General features: G+C 56.5%; 1 protein-coding gene across 1 annotated transcript; it reads right to left on the bottom strand.

Moving 5' to 3' along the window:
• Positions 1 to 65: 65 nt before the first annotated feature.
• On the bottom strand, positions 66 to 677 carry CHC_T00001455001 (hypothetical protein). Its single transcript, XM_005712588.1, has one exon. The coding sequence runs from the start codon at positions 675 to 677 to the stop codon at positions 66 to 68; it is 612 nt and encodes a 203-aa protein (XP_005712645.1).
• Positions 678 to 22,390: the final 21,713 nt, after the last annotated feature.

The raw sequence follows: 22,390 nt of genomic DNA, 5'->3' as shown, positions 1-22,390 counted from the left end.
CACCTTGACAAGAACTTGTCGTACTGTGTTTGAAACCTTTTAAACTAGTCCAGGGCTTTGCAAGTCTAAACCATTCTTTGAACCTTCGAGCGTGTTGCCGACAAGATGTTTCGCACGTATTTGACTTGAGCCAAGGCAACGACTAAAACGGCTACGCACTCAAGCGCAGCGAGTCGTCCGGTGAGAGCGATGGAGCTCTTGAGGGTTTCATCCGTGGCGGATGTGGTGTCAGCATATAGGTGTGCGGAATACAAAACTTTGTCGCTTATCTTCGAAAGTTCCAGAGTAAGCATGCGAGCATCAAACGCTTGGGTCGATTTGGCAATGTCAGAATTGAAAACGTCGGGGGGAAAGGCCAGAAAGCGGAACTTTGCAATCGTTGGTGCGCGTCGCGTCGAGTCGGTTGAGACGCAAAACTGGTAGGGACCGTCTTCCTTTGCGTTGAAGGAGTGCTCTCCTTGAAGGACTGAGGTTTTGGAATAAATGCCTTCTTTGGACGGCGCTTGCACTGCGATGCTCACAGTCTCTCGGGCGACGTAGTGAAGCGAAACATGCATATTCGACCGTAGTTCCCGGTAGAAACAGCTCTTTTCCCCGGCTGGTACTTGGATACCAAAGGAGAGTGCCACACTCAAGATGGCAGCAAGCTGTAGAGCCACATTGAAGGACAGTTGCATTGCTAGAGGGGATAACGGAATGCTGCAAGGCCTCAGGGATTACCGCCCAGCTGCAGCCTCTGACGTGAATGAAAAAGAAGCTGTGCCTCACACCTGCGATGATTCCTTGTCCTCGCTAGTGCAGCGATGGAATGCATGCAGGTGAACTCTGTCAGGGAATATCTTGCTTCCGTATGATCTTTGTAAGAGCATCTCCACCGCGTAGGCAAATTGTGGCCATTTCTAAAATATGGCGACTCAGGCTTGAGTTTGGTCTCCACCGCGCAAATCTGCACACAAATCTGTTTCACAAATCGTATGATAAATAGGATTTGTGTCTTGACGGCACACATATTTTTTGATTTTGTGGCGCGTCACGTCACAAATCCCATTTTTTGGCAACACTCCTCTGCTTGAACGGGCTGATTTTTTGTTACTTTTAGACACCGAAACAGCAAGAACGCGGGAAGCCACGGGTACACCTGACCCGCCCAAAACGTCTGAGCATGCCAAATGCGCAGTGGACGGTCTATGCTCGCACTGCACATGCCCGCATCCACCCGCACGCAGACATTGTGCACGCGTTAACACTCATTTATTATGGGAGTCCGCGGGCGTGGATGGGGGCTAACTGAACTCGACCATCTGGCAAAGGCGTGGGTGGCGACGCGGCCGGGTACGCTTCGGGCGGCGAGGACAAGTCTGGGTGGACGAGGTCAGCGTCGACGAACTGGACCTCGGCTTTGTGTCCTGCTGGTCGGGGTGGGGGGCGGCCTAGAAGTCGGGGCGCGGGAAGTCTGGGCGCGGATCGGGGGAGGGTGCGACGCAGTGCGCGGTGGAGACCGCGACGCGATTTGCGTGCGCAACGGCGATTTGTGGTACTTTCGCAAACGGAATGCACAAAACGAATGCCCATGTGGGAGCCTGACAAGTGTCCAAATATAGAAACAATTTGCCCATGCGGTGGAGATGCTCTAACGGAGCTTGCTCTGTTTGTGTATGTGAGATATTTTTAGGGAAACATTGCATTTTACTGTAGAGGGAGATTTTATACTGTAGTCCGACATTTTATTTGAATTTTAGAGAAGCGCACGCGGACGGCCTGGCGGAATCCGGGCCGGACGCGTGGACGCTTCTGGAAGGAATTACGTCGAAATAAAAGAGAGGGGGGACGGGCGCTGCGGGGAAAAAGGGGGAAACCACTCGACCTGCCCTCACCACGGAACACCACGCTCCCCCTCAGAAAACAGAAAACAAACCGCCTCCCCCATTTACCCAACAACATGGTACTCTTGTTGAGGGCCGACGCAGACACAAGTACGGGCCCTAACCCTGTTACCTACGATGGGTCGAATGGGTCAGATGTTTCCAAGTCTCTGTTTGTATACGAGAACATCATTATGGGCGGCAACCTGACGAGGAAAAGGCAGGAGCTATCTTATGCCACCTCGAGGGTGCCGCGTTTGACTATCACTGTGGTATAGTGGGTTCTGGACACTTGGCAGTCTAGGAGTAACTCCTTGGCGAGCTGTGGTTGGCAGATTTTGGAACGATTCCTGTTGGCTAATTTAGCTGACAATGCAGCTGGTCTCTGTAATAGTAATTAATATTAGATGATTGAGTGTAATTAATGTAAGGGGCCTTGTAAAGTAGTAGAAGAGTGGGATAGCTAGGTTTTTCATACCCATTAGAGGTATCTCCTACGCCGAGCCTCCACCTCGAAAGGCAAACACCTTCGGCCTCAACTTGAGGCTTCCAACTCACAAACTCCCCCGCAACCTCTGTCATCCCTGCCCGGATAACCGTCCAGCCAGTGTGCCTACACATTGCTAGTGTTTCCGTTTTCGGTTCGATTGAACACCCCTTTTTGGGTTCTTATCTCGCTCTACCGCTGCTACCAGGACCCTGCTCTACGGTTACGTTCAGACGTGAACTTTCTGTGCGACATTTGGTCTCCAGACCTTGAAACAAGCTTTTTTGCAAGTTTCCATGTTTGGTTGAGACCTGAAAAAGATAATATTCATCTCTTCGTGACGAGTTCTGTGTGAATCACTTTTGTGACCCTATACTGCTCATCAGGTTCACCAACATGTCTTCTTCTCATAAATCCGACAATTCCCGCCGAAGTCGTCGTCAACTCGAGACACTGACAACCGCGCCAGTCTCTGACCCAGAACGGCTCTTACGTGCTCAGCGCTCTCAGACTCTTCCTGAAACTTCAAACCAAGACCCTCCGGATATACCGACTACAACCCCCGCCGTGCGACCAGCTTCCAGACAAGTTACTGAAGAACAGACTACGGTACCAACTCCACCCCTTATGGGAAACCGCCAATATTGGGTTAATACGAACTTGATGCCTGGGCTGACAGTCTGGATGGAAACTCAACTGGACCACACGATTCCGATATCGGTTGCTCCTCTTGTGGAAAAGTACCTCGAAGAGACGCTGCCACGTCTGGTTTCTACTCATGCAAGGGATGAAGTCAACCAGATCGTTGGTTCATGGGCCCGACATCCGGAGAAGAACCCATTCTGGGGAAACTCCAACGTACCAACCAACTGTGAGGAGAGCTGTGTTACAGCCGGAATCGCAACCCTTTTCACAATTACCATCTAGTGGTATAATAAAGACAACGGAAGACCCTACCGTTCCTCCCGGTATTGCTCTTCCATACCCGACTGATGACCCAGACCCTGATCTCGAGGATTTGTCGAGTGACTCAGCGAGGAGAAACCGACAACGGAAACCGTCCAAGAAAAGAACAAACGAAAGAATCGGAAGAAGAAACGCTCGTCAGCGGCGAAAGGTTCGAGTACTGACAGTGGAGACAGGTCCTCTGACGAGACATCCGACGACGAGGACCGTCGATCGGCACGCAAGACACGAGTTCGAAAGATCGTTCCCGTTAACGACCTCTTTGGCAAGGTTGTTAACTTTCGGTCGTACCGTTTGAACGACCGCTCTACGGATTACTCATCAAGAGTTGCACGTAAGGTAAACACGTATTACAAACGTATGGCTATTCAGATGCCCCCAGAGAAATTCTCTGGTGGCGATCCTATCAACATTTTAGGCTTCCTGACAAGGTTTAAGGATGCCTGTAATCACAACAGTATCCATGAAGGTGTAGCAGTTTGGCTGTTACAGTACTTTGTCAATGGAACCGCTCCGGATAATCTGCAAGCGCGCTTACAGACTTCCACGAGTATGATTGTAGACTCACACGAAGAAACGGACGTTTTGAAGACGTACCCCGAAGTGGTTAACTATCTGTTAAAAGCCTATGCTACGGACGAAGAGATTGCTACGGCCTATGCCGAAGTGATTTCGTGCAAACAGGAAACCGATAAGACGGAAACGGAATTTGCCGAACAAGGGCGAACCAAGGCTCGACGCTGTGGTTTGGACTTTTCCGAACGACGGCTGAAGTCCATATTTGTGGACAGACTTCTTCCAGGAATACAGGCCACAGTCAGAAACCATTTGGGATCCGCTAGGGGATTATCCTACACGCAGTTAACAGAATACGCCCAGGCGCTAGGCGACTCTCGTAGGAGTGTCCAAGGACTCCCAAGGGGGCAATTCCGTCGACCGGTGAAATCCGGAGCGCGAGTACCCGTTGCTGCTGTTCAGATGACCGAAGGTCGGGCGTCGCAGTCGTCCACGTCGGAGGTATCCGCGGGCCTAAATCAAGAAGTGGAGGAGATACTTCAGCTTGAAGAAAACCTTTCGCAGGTTTCAAGGATATCGTCGCCTTCAACATGTTCCTCCGTTTCAAATGGTAGAGCTTGTTGGATATGTGCGAGTCCAGAGCACTTCGCTGGTGATTGCCAGTTGGTCGCGTTGGATGTGCGTCGAAAGACTATCGAACAGCGTCGTCGCAACTTAATGAAAAGATTCGCTGCCAGAGCGGGAGCCAGTTCGAAAGGATACCTCCCGGCTGTAAATTTTGAAGAAGCACGATTGGGAAAGCGAACGCCGTCGAATAGCGTACCACCCGATGAGGAAAAAGCCAAGGACGGGGCATGAAGTGGCGAGCCTCCTCCGCTTATACGCGCCAACCTGAACCCTTGCTACTGGAAGATGATCCTGTTGACTCAAAAGGGGATGCCGAAGTTTCGTTGCTCAAGAAAAGAACTTGCAAGGTGTCAATCTCGCTGGGTTGCCGATCAACAGAGTTAACGACAGCCAAAGGGGTATTGGATACAGGCGCAGGTCCGAATTTGGTTCATGTAAAAATGCTTCCTCGAAGATGGGAACACTTAGCAAAGCTTCATCGGACTAGCCGTTGAATCGTGGATGCGTAGAACAACACTATTATCTCCCTTAGAGTGATACTGCTTTACATTCGTGTAGGAAACCTATTCACTAGGACGAACTTCCTCGCGGTGTCAAACATGTCCGCTGCGGTCATTCTGGGAACTTCATTTATTGATCGCTACGTTACCGCTGTCGTCCCGGGCACGCGTCGAGTCTTATTGAAAGACGCTCTCTCGGTTGCCGTATTATCCATTGACATGCCTCATGGGAAAGCAAAGGGATTCAGCCGTAAGACGGTTCGAACAAGAATCGTGTAGCCTAACAAACGGTGATCGAGCCCGGGTTGAGAAAGTTCTTACCCGTACAAAGGAACTCTTCGGGACTCCGCTTTCTTCAGAATTCCCCTCGGACACTCATGAAGAGCTTCGCATTGATGGCGAATGGAGTGAGAGACGTGCTCGCAAACGAGCCTTTCCCAGTCGTAGTAACCAACTTTGGAACGAAGAAAGTCAGACTGAAAAAGGGCCAAGTCATTGGAATAGCTCTTCCTAATCCGGCGGCAATACCCAGTGTCAGTCAGGTCCTGAATGAACCGCAGCCGGTTGAAGACCCGTCAGAGGAACCAAAAGTTGGCTGTGTAGTATAACCCCCCTGGGGCCTTTTTAGTTAGATTAGATCAACAACAGGATCCCCTACTGTAGAGCTCGACGCTCTACAGTACAACCGCGCGTGTCCACGTGTACACCACGGGGACAAGAGACACGCACATACACGTGCACACGTGTACCACGCGCGAACGAAGCGCGCACGCACCACGGGTAATACGTGTACTGTCAGCCTCGACATAGCTGACAGTATTACAGTGCAGGCCGACCTGCACTACAGTAGTCCACTACAGTACCTCGGTACTGTAGTGTTATGATAGATTGTTTTGTATATTAAATATGGTGCGGACCGACGGCGGCGGGGAGGGACAAGCACGGGCTTGTCCTCAACCGACCGCCAAGGTCAGTCGACCCAGCTTATTCTAAACGTCGCCTTCGCTCCTCGCGCGCGTTTAGTCGGAGCCGAGCCGGAGTGGACGCGCAGCACGCGAGCGAGCACGGAACCGCCTCCGCCCGTCAGCACTGGTACGTCACCCAGTGCTGCTCCGGGGCGTCGAGGCGTCGATCCGCTCGTGCGTGCGTGCGTCCGTGCTCGCTCCCGTTCTACCACCGCTACCCGGGCCCGAGCCCGGTTCCGTAGCTGGTTGGCCCGCTTCACCCCTTCTCCGATCCGGGGTCTACAGGTCGAACTGCGCATACACCTCCAGTCGTCTGGGGGTGTTTATGCTACAGGCTGGCGAGAGCGCATTCACATCGGTAACCAGGAACCGCATGTGCGAAACCATATAGTGGAACTCCTCGAACACTTCCAAGAAATGTGGGACGGAACGCTGGGTACGATGGTACCAGGACCCAGAGCAAAGGAAGCTGAAAATTTAGAAGTAGAACGCATGTTGCGAGAAGGTGTGATCGAACCTTCGAACGCTGAGTGCTCAGCGTTCGAAGGTTCGATTTCAGTACCAATAATTCTGGACTGGCCCACGTGGGCCAGTCCAGTAGTATTGGTACCAAAATCCGACACATCGTTACGTTTTTGCGTTGAATACAGAAGATTGAACGCAATAACGAAACGGGATTCATATCCGATACCAAGAATGGATGAGTTCATTGACTCCTTCGGAGATACCGAAGTTTTCACAACCTTAGATTGTAACAGTGGATACTGGCAAGTAGAGGTTGACAAACAAGATCGAGACAAGACGGCCTTTATCTGTCATGAGGCACTATTTCGCTTTTTGCGTATGTCATTCGGATTGAAGAACGCACCAGCGACTTTTCAGAGGGCTGTTGATATTATCCTTTCGCGCTGTAAGTAGCAATTCGCTCTGGTATATCTTGACGATGTCATTATATACTCTCGGAATATTGCTGATCACTTCCATCACTGAGAGACCGTATTAACGTTATTGAAAGCCGCTGGAGCCTCATTGAAGTTGGGTAAGTGCAAGTTCTTTGAGTCCTCAGTAGACTGTCTCGGTCACGTGATCCGGCCAGGGAAACTCGAAGTAGCCACCAAGAATGTAGAAGCCCTAGAAAGGGCGCTGCCCCAACAAGTGAGACAGATTTGCGTTCTATCTTAGGTGTTTGTAACGTTTACAGACGCTTTGTCCCGAAGTACGCTCAGATCGCGTCTCCCCTAACAAGGAAACTTATGAAAGACCAACCAGCTGTATTCGAACATTTATCAGATGAGGAGTATGCAGCGTTTCAAAAACCCAAGAGGAAACTGCTACAGCCACCAGTTCTGGCCTTACCTCGAAGGAGTGGACGATTTTTCGTGGATACGATTTCGTTCGATGTACAAGTCGGTAGCTGTCTCCTTCAAGTGCAACCCAGTGGCAAAAAGCACCCTGAAGGCTATTAGGGCCGAACCCTGACAAAGGCAGAACGTAATCATACGACAACCGAAAAGGAATGTCTCGCCGTTGTGTGGACTTTATTTACTTTCAGACCGTACCTTGAAGGAAACGTATTCACGATAAGAACAGATCACCAACCGCTACAGTGGTTGTTAAACCTAACCGATTCATCCCCACGGCTAGCCCGATGGAGATTACGGCTTTCTGAATTTGAGTACGAAGTAACGTACAATCCAGGACGGAAGCATAACCTTGCTGATGCCATGTCAAGGTTACCCACTAAGGGATTGGATGAGACCTTCCTCGGTGATGAGATTCCATGTTTTACCCTCTGGTATGGCAAGGAAATACCCCAAGTGGTAACTGCATACCCGGTGAACCTTTTGGCCCGGGAGATCCGGAGGCAACAGCCATTACTGCTGAAGAGATTCTACGCGAACAAGCGGAAGACCCTTATTGTAAGGAACTGGCCAAGCTTGTCGGTACCCCCGGCTCTCATTTTGAATCTTCCTCGTTCGACGAGCCACCCCAGATGGGCTAGTACAGATCGTGGTCCCGAGAACGCTCCGTGAGAGGGTACTGTATCTCGCCCATTTTCCGCGTTCGCAAGGACACCCTGGTGGGACAAGAATGTTCTACACCCTTCGACGGGAATTCTATTGGCCACATAAGGCTAGTGACGTCTACAACGTTCTCTCGCAATATGCCAGTTGTGTCGCCAATCGAGGAACTACCCAGAAGCATCACAATTACTTTCGATTGTTTCTGGCCACCGGTCCGCTCGAATTTATCGCTATCGACCTTCTCGGACCACTTACGAAAACCGCGCACGGTAACAAGCAAGTTTTGGTAATTACGGACCGATTCACGAAACTCACAAGAGCAATCCCTTTGAGGAATACAACGGCTGCGACCGTAGCCGCTGCCTTCTTGGAATATTGGGTTTACCCATATGCGATTCCACTCTATCTGCTTTCTGATAACGGTCCACAGTTCGTGTCAAAAATTTACGATTCTGTTAGCCAGATGTTGGGAATGAAGCAACTATTTAAGACAGCATACCATCCCCAAACAAATGGCCAAGTGGACGCCTCAATAGGACACTCTTTCAGAGATTACGTCAGTACGTTGCTGAGAATCAGCAGAACTGGGATGACTATGTCTAGTCCGTTATCTACGCCTACAACACACAGCTACACCGTTCAACGGGAACGACTCCCTTCGATTTGGCACTTTTGCGACATCCTCCGAACATACCTTTACAGGCCCTCTTGTCTCTAACGTTCACCCACGTATCCCATGAAGCCTTGTCGCCGGCTGCCTTTAAAAGGTTTACATTAAATCGGTTACGAGAAGCCCTAAAAAGGTCATTTCACAAACTCACAGCTGCCCAGAAACAAGCCCAAGCGGACTTCGATCGACGCGTTCGCAATCCCCTGAAGATGAAAGAGGGTCACTGGGTCTTCCCTGATAGGCCCCGCTTTAAGAAACGTAACGGTTACCACAAGGATCCTGACACGGAAGCGTACGATGAAAATCTCTCAAGGAAACTTCAACAGAAGACGACGGGACCATAAATGGTAACAAAAGTACATCCGAATCATACGGTCACAATTTCCGAGCACGGTATTCTCAATACGGTGAGTCAAGATCGCATTTCCGTTGATCTGTCACGTCTTCCACGCCCCCCGGATACTCCGGACATTCCTCAACAGGTCACTCAACCTGGAAAAACTCACGTAGAACCACCTCAGCAGACAGTTACTCAACCAGACCCAACGCCTCAAGAGGAAACGGAGACACGGAATGAAAAGGCCGTACCGCAAGAATCGGAACAAGGTTCTTCATTTTTTGCCGTTGACCATTTGGTTTCTCATAAGCGCATCCCCACGGGCTACCCGTACCGGGTCCGATGGTACGGTTATACGTCGAAAGACGATACCATGGAACCGGTCCACCATATCCCGGAACACTTCAAAACCAGATATTGGAAACGGTTAAACCGTAAACCACTATCTTAAGAAGGGGGAGAAAGCCTGTCTCTTTGCGCCAGTTCGCGTTCGCGTTACTGCATTGTCAGAATATTCTACTACTGCATTGTCAGAATAATCTAGTCCGTAGTGGTCACGGCATTACCGTTAGCCCAGCAGAAGTACAAAGGAAGAGTAACCCAAGGCAAGAACCAAAGCCGAATTGACTTTACGAAAGAAAGGAAGAAACTTCTAGGTGGAAACGAGTACAGAAACGTCTCAATTAGACTACTCACGACGAGCACGCTTTCCTGAAATTGGATACTCCCTACGAGGGCCATACCCGTAAGAGGTCGGATAAGCAGGTGTCTCCGGTAAACCGTAGCGGGCTGCTCCGTCTGAGTCATTCCCATATCCAGAAGAACGTGGTCGTCCTTCGGAGGTTAAGCCTAAAACGGCTTCACCCGCTCTGTAGTATAACACCCCTCAACGGAGAGGGGTGTATACTTAGCTCGGCGTAGACCCTGTACGGGGGCGAGAAGACGGGGAGAACACACAGCTAACGGGACAGAGAAGTGGGCCCTGGTAGCGTGGTAGAGCGGGACGGTCGGGTACGAGCGTACGCGCGGGCCGATCTACGCCTCGACGCCCCGGGGCAGCGCTGGGTAACGTACCAGCGCTGACGGGCGGAGGCGGATCTAGGCTCGCTCGCGTACGCGGCTGTCCTCTACCCACTTTGTCCCGGTTAACGCGCGCAAAGGCGGATCGCGCGAGTTAGTTAAGCTGGAAGACGGACCTAAGCGGTAGGTCGTGGACCAGTCCGTGCTTGTCCCCCTACGCCGCCGCCGGTCTCGCTCGTATTTAATATATCCAATGTCTCTATCATAACACTACAGTACCGGTATGCTGTAGTAACGTACTGTAGCGCGGGTTGTCCCGCGCTGTAATGCTGTCAGCCGTCGGGCTGACAGCACACGTGTGAGACGCGTACTCTGCGTGTGGTGGTACGCCCCTTCTACACGTGTACGCGTGTGGTCGCGTGCCCCCCGTTCACGTGGGGGCACACGTGTGCGCGTGTGTGGTTCGTATTGATCTGATCTAAATCTAATCACGAACCGCCGTTATGCCACGCGGCCCCCTCCTCAACAGTGAACGTCCGCGTTCACCCTTGAGGAGTGAGAGAACCATGTCCGACCCAGTCGCTTTCCGAGCCTTGGCCTTGTTCCCCCGCTATACGTCGCATCCCCTCGCGTTGATCCCCGATCGCCTCTCCCCTGTCTGCGTCTCGGTCCTCATCCGCGCACCCCTTTCCTTCGCCTACATCGGCTTCTTCCCGCACATCGGTGCGGACGTCGTTGACCTTCCTCGCTCGTACGCGGGCTTCCACATGGTTCTCATGTCTTCTCCTCCCGCGGGTCATCCCGCTGTCGACTCCTCGCTGTCCCCTTCATGTCGGGGTTCCTCCGTGGCACCCCTCGCACTTCCGCCGCTCCCTGGGGCGTCCGGGCCCCCGCGTACAGTACCCGTCCAGACCTCTACCGGGGTCTCCGTTACGCTTCCCCTTCGAGTAGAAGGGTTCGTTTCTTCCGCGGCGCCCGCGTTGCCGCCTTTCCAAAAGTCGTGCGGATCTTCCGGGTCCGCGTCATCGGTTGAATTCCGTCCGGCCTCTTCGATGGACGCGGTGCAGAAGAGAGGAGAAGACTCCCGAGCGGTCCCCAACGGGGTCCGCTTCCGTGGGGTCACTCGATGCAGAGCACGCTAACGCGGCTTACGAGCCGCGCAGTGGGTCTTATGGAGCGTGGGGGAGCTGCCGACAGCCCGGTGCCCTGCCCCAGAAGTGTCGAGGCATGCTCGACGCCAGCGCGGAGTTGGCCGACGACACCAGGCAGTGGTTTGGTGCTCCTCTGAAGCGCTCGCTGTCGTTACCAGTTGAGCGACTGTGGTTCCCGTGGCGTCGGCACGCCCGATCGGGGATCACGCTTACCGAACTACTGTCCCGCGACTCCTTGCGTCCCGACCTCATGCGCGTTCGACGCATCTACGAAGCGGGTCGTGTGGACGAGGCCGGCCTCGTCCTCGAGCGGTTGACGAGTAAAGGCGGGGGAGTCCCGTATCAACTACTCGACGCAATTTCCGGGGACAGGTCCTTCGCATACAGCATCGGTGAAGTTTCGTATGTAGACCGTATGCCTGACCACTTGTTCGGTCGTCTCCCTGACGGCCCGCGGCGTTTCGTGTTTTCGGAAGTGAAGGAGCTATTCGTTAGCCCTCGACCGTACGCGTATTCAAAGACCCGCATGGCCTTGCAAAAATCCGCTAGCTCACTTATGCAGCTTCACGCCATTGCGGTGTCGCCCCACGATTGGGCGACATACCGCCATCGCGAGGAAGAGGACGGTCGGTTTTTTTAGATCGGCGTCCTTTGAGCACGGCATCACTGCAAGGGACTTCCCGGATCTGCCGGAGACGCTGCCGAGGTCCCTTCCATCCTTCGGGGTCCACCCGCACCTTCCATATGCCTTAAACCATTTCGGGTTTGCGTGCTCCGACCCACGGCACCTGGCCTAAACTGAATTGATGTACAACGTCGAGTGTGAGTGGGCATGGGCCCTAGGGAGCGCGTTTATGACCGATGTCCATGTCAACCGACTCGTGTTTGTCCAACGCATCGGGGTCCTCGCGTTTCTCGGGAGGGTCCGACTCCTTCGTAGCGAAGCTGGCCTCTCCCCAGTCCTCGCCGACCGTCGCGGGGAGAGTTGCCGGTGTGGGCTCCGCCCGCCACGAGGCTCAGCGAAAGCGGTACCGAGAGGTGGATCACGACACCTCAGCTTTCGTGCCGTCGCGCTTAACGCACTTACAGTCACCCAATACGTCCGGTGTATTTCGTCAATTCGCGTCGAAGGTTCCGCCCGTACCCCCTTTGAACTTGGCACGGCAAGGACCTTTGCCCTCTTCCGGGACGCCGCAGCTCATATTGTCGCAGGGGGATATCTCGGCGATTCCCGAATTGACTCGCACCCTCAGTACGGCGTCCCATCGCGTTTGGGAGGTCGGTGGGCTGCTAAGCACCCTCGTGAGCTGGTACCTTACGCGCAGCGCCGAAGCGAACCGTATCGATGCAGAGCGTGAAGCCCATGCGGCGAACCTTCACCGCATTCTGGAGGCCTTGGACGATTTCCATAAATCGTCCCTTCGACAGTCCGAAGCCCTCGACCGGGCGATGGCGGATCGTGACCGATACCACCGCGAGCGAGACGAACTCCGTGCCGCGGCACAGCGAGCAGTTGCGCTTGCCCACTACTCTGGCGCGTCCGCGTCGCTTCTCATAATGCCCGACCCTTACGCCGGACACGGATACAATTCCGTTCACGCCGAGGAGGGTGGCCCTCATGGCGCGTCGGTCCGCGCTTGGCCACGGCACAGTGAGGTCACCATGCCCTCGTTGGAGGAGCTAAGGACAGAGGTGCCTCAGCACCCGAGCTACTGCCCTCAGCCCTCCCGCGTCTCCGATCCGGCGGGGGCGGCTGATGGCCCGAGCCAATAAGCGTGACGTCCCCGCACGTCCTGTAGACCTCGGAATTGACGATTCGATCCCCGCGTTCGCGTAAAATTAGTACACCCCCTTTCTTCGCACCTTTCGTGGACTCCTTCTCCGCGTTCACGTCGGCACGGGATGCCTCGCGTCCTTCAAACCTTCCTATCTCGGCACGACGAGACGCGGCGTTCTTGTGGCGGCCCGTCTCGCGCCACCGGCGCGGTGCCGTCTCTTCCTCGTGGCATGGCCGTCGGGGCCCTCCCTCGCGTCACGCAGAACCCTTGGTCGCGATCGGGGTTTGTCCCCCCCACATCGGGAGGGACATGCGGAGCCTCGTATCCCCGTCGACCGCGGATATGGAGCTTCGAGGTTCCGTCCGCTTCGCGTTGGTCTTGATAGCAGCGGTTGATCGTCCCTCGAGGACATCTTACCTGTCCCCTTTTTCGCGGGTCTCGTCCGACCTTGATACCCTCCGCGCGCGGGGGATCGCGGTGGTCGGCGCGTGTTTCGAAGCCTTACTCCGTCGTACGGCTCGTGTCGCCAGCGCGGCGACCCTTCCTTCCTCGTGTCGTGTCCTTTCGTCCACCCGATCCGAGGGGGTGGTAAGGGGTGCCACATCGACGCCTGAGTTCTTCCTCGCGTACTGCACTCTCCGCGGTCACGACTGCGGGTCATCCCTTCCCCGTCGGGAGGGATTCGAGGGGCCTTCCCCTTATTTCGCCGCGTGTCGCGCGCTCGAGGGCACTAGCGTATCAGATCGCGAAAAGGCCAGTGCCTCGAGTGGCCGGTCGCCGGCCACAGTAGTCTTCTCCCGCTCGCCTGACGTAGGACGAGCCGCGGGACTGTAGATGCGTCGGCGGCAGGGTTTGAGTACGGTCCTTGTTTCGAAATCATTCACGGCAGTCCTTATGACCGCCGTGGCGAGGTCCGCCCTAAAAGTAAGGGGTTTTCGAGGGAGGCAAATGTGGTGCGATGGCAGCGTCGGTGTCCTCGTAGATTATTAGAACTCCTCCCCCGGCTCGTCATCGATGTGAGATGTCCTGTCCCGATCTCACCTTTCCATCTCTGGCGCAGGGGGTCCGTGTGGCGCCCTCGGCGTCTTCCTTTGTCCCACCCCGTCTGATGAGGTGGGAGAGGGATCCCGGTTCTTTGTCCGGAGAATTCGCCATGCCACGCGTTCTCACCGGTCCAAACCGTGCGCTGTCCCGCTCCCGTCCGAAGGGAGCCGTGGGGCGTCGTTTTGTCTCTGAACGCGTGTCTCGAACCTCGTTCCTCGGCTCCTCCTCTCCGCGTTCGGTGTCGTCGACCACGCTGGGTCATCCGTCGCGGGCGACTTAGCTTCCTCATTCACGCGTACCTCGCTTTTCGAGGCTTGGAGGGGACTGGGTGTATGCGTGCGCGTACGCGTCCCCCAGTCGCACGGCGAAGGGGTGGTGGGGCTCGCGACGATGGTCTGGCCCATGTCCTTTTGACGCGTGCCCGCGCGGTGCAGGAGGGTGCGCCGGCGACGCTGCGTACTGAAAGAAAGAGGGGGGAGTCGTGCACCTCTAGAAAGGACCACCCTCAGAAGAAGGCGCGGACAGCACGAGCCGTTGAATCTGCGTGGTAGCCCGCCTCGGGCGGCCCGAACGCGACCACACCGGCATGTAGGCATGGGGGAAAGGTCGGGGACTCCGCCCCTATCCCTCCTCCGTGCGGTGTGGTTCTTACCCCACCGAAGGGCAGTGTGTTCCGCACGCTGATCTCCGCTGTGAAATTGCGTGTCGCCCCTGACGACACTTGTCCTGTCTGTCGTATGCGCACGAGCGCACGCGCGCACGTGCATCTTACTCTATTGTACGCCCTCCCTTTTTTGATTATTTCCGGAGGCGGCGGCGGTTTGCTGCCTGGCCCTCGGCGGCGGTGGCTTGGCATACAGTGTCATTCGGACCGTACTTTTCACCTATTTTTGGTCCGTTCCCCAAATTATTTCGGGTACGTGGTAACGGATTGACTTGAAGTTCGGGCGGCGCGCGCGGCTTTTTAGTTCTTGCAGGCCCCCCCTTTTCCCATCGGTACCTTTTTAGTCGTGCGCGGTCGCGGGATCGTGAGTCTCCCTACGAGTGGAGCTCGTCGCGACCGGTCGCGTCATTTCTTGGCTAGGGGGAGTGGCGTTGCCTTCCTGCCTCCCGTTGCCGACTACGCCACACATTGCGTTGCCAGCGGTTTGGGCCGCTTGGTATTGGTGTGTCGCGTAGTAAGCTTGGACTGTCCATACGTCTTGGCGTCGTTCTTGCTTTCCGATTCGAGCACCTTATCGGCGAGTGTTCCCGTGTCGCGTTCGCGTTTCTTGGGAGGTCGTATCCTCCCGTTGATACAGGGCTGCCTTTTTTGTTGTACAGTCCGTACTGTCTCCGTTTCTCGCGTCTTCTCGACGACGTCTGTCGTATCCGATGAGCTTGACGGCCAATACGTTTTGCCGTCTCGCCCCTTCGTTTGCCACCCCGGTTGGGTACATTTGTCCGTTCGTACGCTTCATCTGTTCCTACCCGCGTCGTGTTAATTACGCGGTGACGAAGCGGTTGGGGGCCCCCTCCTCAAGAGTGAACGACTGCGTTCACTTCGGAGGTGAGTTCCCTGCCTGTACACGTTCTCAGTCGTTTCGCGTATCGCGACACAAGCTCCTCGGGAACATGTGTTCGTGCAGTCCAAGTGGGCTCGTCGAAGTCAGCACACTTGATGAGGAACTCCGTAGTTCCGTCCTCTACCACGCGATGCTTGAGCAGACGCTCGACAGCGTACTGCGTGCCCTCGGTGACCTTGTCGGCAAGGTCACCTGGGGTTGTTGCACTTGCTCGTGGCGCGTCCGTCCGACAGGGAGCGTACACGCAGCAGTCTGCCGAGACGCGCTCCGTTACCAAATCACGGTCGATCGTGATGGTTTGGTTGTCGTTGGTCAGTACGCGGTATGTTCCAAAGGCAGGTGACGCGAGCTTGTTCGACGTCTTCGCCCCATCGGTGGGGTTGAGGTACACATAGTCCCCGGGCTTGAGTCGCGTGTTAATTCTTCGTACGCGTTTATCGAAGTCGGGTTTGTAGCGGGCTTGCGTACGATGCAAGCTTTCGTAAGCTTTTTGGATCGTTTCGTCCAAAGTTTTGAGGAACTCTGCGCGTTGAGTTCCCCTGTCCGGAGGGGGTGCGTCCCCGTCGGTTCTTCGAAGAGAAAACTCCGGCGGGGGTCTGCTGAGCACGAGCTCAAAGGTTGTCGTACGCGTGGTTCGGTGGACGTGGGAATTGTACGCGTACGTAAGCGGTCCGACGTACACGTCTCAATCATCCTGATGCTCGTTGACGTATTTCCGAAACATGGACGTGATAGTCCGGTTGTAACGTTCAACCTGCCCATTTGTCTTAGGATGATACGCGGACGTGTATAAGTTAGTTATCCCCAGTACGCGACACACGCTGTGGAAGAACTTCGCGTTAAATTGAGGACCGTTGTCCGACAACAGCGAACGCGGAACGCTGTATTTGAAGACCCACACGTCACAGAATGCTGTCGCGACAGTGTACGCGGTCACTGTTCGAAGCGCGACAACTTGTGTTAATTTAGTGAAGCGGTCTGTGATAACGAGGAGGAAACGTTTCCCTGCCTTCGCCTTGGGGAGCGGACCCAAGATGTCAATTGCGAGGCTCTCGAGTGGCCGCTTGGCGGGGAACAACCTCAAACGGTTGAGGTGTTTCCGCAACTTGACCCGGTTCATCGCGCAGATCCGACACCCTCGCACCGTGGCAGCGACATCTGCAGCGAGATGGGGCCAGTAGTACTCGCGTCGAAGGGCGAAGTAGATACGATTCTGGCCCGGGTGTCCCGCGATGCCTCGTTGTGGCACAGGCGGAGGAGCCTAGCACGAAGCGTCCGAGGTACCACCACCTAGACGATATCAGGATCAAAGCGGTGTCTCCGTTTGAGCACCCCTGGTGGTCCTCGAAGAACGCGGAGTCCCGGGACTCTGACTGTCGTGCCAAGACGTTTTGGCAGAAGGCATCCACGCGTTGCTCCTCGGCTATCTCCTCTATCGTAAGAGGGGCCGGGAGGTCGTCCTGCGGTGGCGCGACCGGAGAGTCGGGCGCGCCGGCTCCGAGTTCTTCAGCGCGCTCGATGGCGGCCGCGTCGAACTCGTCGTTCTCCTCCCAGAACGGATTGGGTCCTTGGAGAGCGGGGGCTTCGTCGTCGCCTCGCGGTTCGTCGCGTGTTCGTACGCGCGACCTCGTTCTTGACCCGGCTTGGTTCCGTGTCGTCACGAAGACATGGACGGCCTGATGGTCACAGCTCGCGGTACAAACGTGGTCCCCGAGCTCGTTCGATACGTCTCGAACGGTCGTATCCCCGTTCAAGGTGGGAATGTCGTCATCCACCTCGACGGTGGGGCGGGGGTCATCGCCGACCCTCGGCGATACGAGGTGTGACAGGGCAACGGGCACCTGGTGCACGCGCCCGGGGCGATACTGAATGGTGAAGTCGTATTCAACCAGACGTAGCCGCCACCGGGTGAGTCTTCTGGAACTCTCTGTGAAGGACATGAGCCACCTCAAGGCGTCGTGATCCGTTCGGACGGTGAACTTCGTTCCTTCCACGTATGGCTGTAGTGTGCAGACGGCCCACACTACGGCGAAGCACTCGCGTTCTGTTGCGCTGTAGTTGCGCTCGCTGTCGCTCAGCGAGTAAGACCAATAGCCCACGGGGCGCCAATTGCTTGGCTGGGCGTGCTCCTGGAGCAGTGTGCAACCAAGCTGGTACGCACTCGCGTCCGTGTCGATCATGTACGGACGGCCGTACCGTGGTAGCGCGAGGATCGGCGGAGCGATCATACACCTCTTGAGGTTCTCGAACGCGTTCAGTTGGGCCTCCGTGGGGTTGTAGAAGTCAGGATCCGCATCCTTGCGCGTCATGTCGGTCAGAAGACGCGCTATCTTCACGAACCCCTTAACGAATCGGCGGTTTACGTTGCACGCCCCGAGGAACGAGCGCACTTGCGTAAGTGTCCTCGGGAACGTGAACGTCTTGAAAGCATCGGCCGCCGTGTCCGCTACGCTTAACTTACCTGGGGAAATGACGTGCCCCAGGTAGTGTACCTGCGGCTGAAAGAAGCTACACTTCTTGAGCTCGAGGGAGATTCCGGCACTCCCAAGCAAGCTCAAGCCAGTGTCGAGATGCTTGGCGTGTTCCGCGTGCGCACGCGAGAACACTATGACGTCATCGAGATAGACGAGGCATACTTGCCAGCGAACGCGGGGGAGAATAATATCTAGTGCGCGTTGGAAGGTGGCCAGTGCCCCTTTTAGTCCGAACGGCATTCGCAGGTGGCGAAACGTGCCCATGTGCGTCGTAAAGGTTGTCTTATCGCAGTCCTCCGGCGCTACTGGGATCTGCAAATAACCGGAATTGCAGTCCAACGTCGTAAAGACGGCTGCATCTCCTAACGAGTCGATGCAGTCGTCCATACGCGGCAGCGGATACGAATCCGCTGCAGTCATCGCGTTGAGACGCCGATAGTCTACGCAGAACCGAAGAGAGCCGTCTTTCTTCGGTACGAGCACCACCGGGAAAGCCCACTCGGTGCTCGCCGGTTCGATAACCCCTGCGTTCAACATCTTGTTGACGTCCTTCGCGACCATTTTGCGCATCGCGGGCGCCCTACGGTAGGGCATCGAGCGTATCGGCTTCGTACCCGGTTCGAGGGCAATGCGGTGCTCCGTTGCTCGGATAGTTCCAAGCGCACCGCTACACAGACTCGAGTGCTTACGGAGCATCTCGAGTACGTGGCCACGGAGCTTGTCATTCTCAATGTATGACAAGTCAACCTCTTTTTCCCAATCCATCGGTGGATTTTCGGGATCCTTATTCTGTGGGGGTACAGTACCCCCCGCCGTCGGGTGGTATAAAGGTGACCGTTCGTCCGTGTTAACCTCTCCGTCACCCGCGGTAGTCTGGTCGTCGGAGTTGGATCGGCCAACTCCTACCCCACCGACTTGACCGGTCAAGTCGGTCAGGTGTAGCGCGTGCGCGATCCCCTCGGCGACCCTACGTTCGGGCGTGAGGATCGTGAGGGGGTTGCGCTTCGCGTATCCCACGACGGTGTGCTTCGGAAGCCGCCTCTCCCGTCGCGAGAAGTTCGCGACGATGACGTCGAAGGTCTGATTCGGCAGAACCTCTGCGACGCCATTCGTCAACCTCACTCCATGTCGGTGCTGGAGTGAGGGCTTTGGCTCCAGGAACACGAGGCCCCCCCCCGCGGTTGTCACACGCACTCGGGCTTGTGACATCGCGGGGATGGTACCCCCAGCGGGCGATTCAGATCGCCTGCGGGGCCTCCTCGCGTACATCCGGCCGGCTCGTCTGGCGTCCGCGTCGCCTGGTAGGGGGAGTCGGCTCCCCCTTCCAGTCGACGATGGCTACGGAGCCACCGTGGCGAAGTTCGAGCCTCTGGCCATCGATGTCTATGCTGCGTACGTGGGCATCGATGAACGCGGTCCCAAGTATGACGTGAACAGCAAGCTGTTCGGCCACTACGAAAGGTATGCGGAACGTCGTGTTCCGCAACCTGACAGAGAGATGGACGACGGCCGTAAGGCGGAGCAGGTTACTGTTCGCGCCAGCCAGTCGGGGTAATGGCGTTTCCTGTATCACGTAACGGGTCCAGTCGGGAGGAAGGTCGGCCTTCCTCACCAATTTGTACCCCGAACACGTATCGACGGCGATCGTGTGGGGCTTGAACGCGTTGCCTCCGGTCGCCACGGAGCCCAAGACGTTGTATATTTTTGACGTCATGAGGCACACGAGGCCATCGACTATCTTAGGCGCGACCTTATCGTTGAGATCGTTCCGTCGGGGCTTTCGCTTTCGGTGTTGACCCCTCTTGCGCTTCTTTCTACGCGTTTCTTGGGGCGTCCGCGGCTCGGTGACGCCCCCTCGAGTGCTCGCGTCCATACGCGGAGGACCGTTCGTCGGTGGGCCCTGGCTCACGGAAGCTAGGAGATCGACGTGCTCCTTCCAGTCTGGATTTATTCCATAGCGTTCGCTCAGCATTACCGGGGCTGCCGGTGTCCCGGTGGTGTTCTCCTTCAGCGTCGGGCTTACGGAGGCCTCGACGCTCCCGTTCTCCTGCATTGGCGCCGCAGGAGTTCCCGTGCTCGCTCCCGGAAGCGGGGGATGTATTATCGGACAATACCCCCCGTGTCCTTGGCGGGCACGTGGGGTCCGGTCTAGTTTGTAGGGATAAGACTGCTCCCGCGACCGCGTGTACGTAACCGTTTTTACCCTTTTTTCGAACTACCGGTGCTATCTGAGCTACCTCCCTGGCCATCGGTGGCCAGGTCTTCTTCGGGTCCTTCGCCGCGTGGGTTGGTACGACCCCCCCCACTGCGGCCTGGCGACATCAGCGAAGTTTTCGGGTACTTCCTGTCCTTGACCTGCAACGTCCGGTGGTCGCAGGGTACGAGGGACGAGGCCAGTCGAGTCTCCTTCGCGCCCCTCCGTGCGTAGAGGATACGAATCCTCTACCCAATCTTGCAGGTACATGATCGCGTTTTGTACCTGTTGGGGTAACCGAGAGCGGTCTCGGTCCCCTCTCCCTCCTTGACTGGGATACCTTGTGCCCGACGGGCCTTAATCCGGTCGATCACGACGATCGAGTTCGCTACGACGATACCCGGCTCCGCGTGGAGCGAAGCGTACGCCTCCACCCGAACGATTCGGGAAACCTGGAAGCGGGGACGGGCCTGGCCGACCGACTGCCGGAGGAGATTACGCGCTCCTGGGCGCGTCTCCATCTCGTAGCGGTAGTTCCTGTAGGCCGTGAACATCCGTTGTTCCGGCGAAAGGAACGGGCACGCGTACATGGCGTGTCCGTACGTACGGAATAGCCAGCACACGTACGCGCTGCCATCCGTTGAGGCGAAGGTCGCCGCGTGACGCGCCTCCTCATCAGTGAGGAGGGGTACGCGAGGGGCTTCGGCTCCTGCATCTCGACTCGAGATATCGAGCTCTGCGACCCGGGGGTCCGTACCCCTTGCCACTCTTGGAGTGGCCGCGAAGGCGGTCGCGTAACTCGATGTCGTTCCGGTCGACATCAGTGAGGGGGGTCGTCCCCCCACGGTTCTTGCTCCTTGCGTAATGAGGACAGGGTCGGCCTGCCACTCAGCTTCCCTGATGTGGAGGGTCGAGGCGGGCGAACTTGTCGCGGCGGACTTCGTAGTCCTGCCAGCCCTCCCTGCCGATTTCGGATCCCGCAGAGGTAAACCGCGCCGAGCGCGGTTCGTTGTACCTTCCGCCGTGGCGATACGGCGGATGGTCGGAAGATCGGTCTTCTGGCGGCTCCGCAGCCTCTGAACAGTCTCGGAGACTGCGGCACGGGTCGCAGGAGCGAGTCCCCGCACGAAGTAGTGCGCAAGGGACTGTTCGGAGAACACTGCCGTGCACCGGAACGCGGCAGTTTCGAGCCGGTCCGCGAACGTGCTCTCCAATTCATGAAATTGCTGTCGCGCCGTCGCGACGGCGTCGTACGCTGCACATAACACGTCATCGGTTAGGTAGCGTTTCAGGAACTGGTTCACGAGCCCCGGCCAGCTCACATCGTCGTGTCTCTGGCCGCCGCGGAGGCCACGCATTGTATAGCTCGTATACAGGCGCTCCGCGTCACGCTCCAGGAAGTGCGCGAGGACTCGCCCCGCAACACCTTCGGTAAGGTGTTGCCAGTTGAAGGTTATCCGTATATCCTTCAAGAACGGTAGGAGCTGGATCTGGTCCGTACCGTCAAAGCTCCTCATCGTAGGTCGGATCCCATGGCAGCGTTGAACGTACTTAGGGACCCGTCCAGCGTCACCCGAGGTAACGAGCCTCGAGGTGTTATCCAACCGGTACATACGATAGTCAGCGACGGCGCTGAACTCTTGGATCATCGTATGTACCAGCTCGAGTCCGGGTTCGGCGGGACCCAGCGTGCCGAAGGCAGTGACGGGTGGCGTACGAACGTCTACCGGACCTGGATGCTCGGCGTAGTTCGCGGGCGGGTAGCCACCCCAGCGGGGATCGACGGAGAACATCGGTACTCCGGATCCGCGGGCGGCTCCTTCACGGTCAGGGTCGTCGCGATACGATACGCGTTCCATCTGCCGCCTACTTCCGGGGATAGGCGGCAGTGCTTGGGTCTGAGACGCGTTATTCGCGCCTGTCGGAAGGCGGTTGCCTTCCGCGGTTCGGCTGGTGTCGGCACCAGCCGGTCCCCAACGGTCCGGAGCGACGGCGTTCGGAGGAACGGTACCACCGGGCCCTCTCCTGGGGGCACCGGGCAGCCTTGCCGCCATGATCCGTTCCATGTCACGAGCACGCCGACGCGTGGCGTTGAGCTCGGCGGAGAGGTGCACGAACGCACCAAACTGTTCTGCGGACGGGGAGGATCGGTCCTCAGGTCGTTTCGTAGGGATCGGCCCCTCGGGACGACCTTGCCCGGACGGTCCGGG

This window comes from Chondrus crispus, genomic scaffold, assembly GCF_000350225.1.
Source record: "Chondrus crispus Stackhouse genomic scaffold, scaffold_10, whole genome shotgun sequence".
Classification (NCBI taxonomy): Eukaryota; Rhodophyta; class Florideophyceae; order Gigartinales; family Gigartinaceae; genus Chondrus; species Chondrus crispus.
Note: the sequence above shows the minus strand (reverse complement) of the source record. Positions and strands in the feature narration are given on the sequence as shown.

Bases quoted from the DNA above. Each gene is read 5' to 3' on its own strand.
- CHC_T00001455001 (XM_005712588.1), bottom strand. From the start codon at position 677: ATGCAACTGTCCTTCAATGTGGCTCTACAGCTTGCTGCCATCTTGAGT.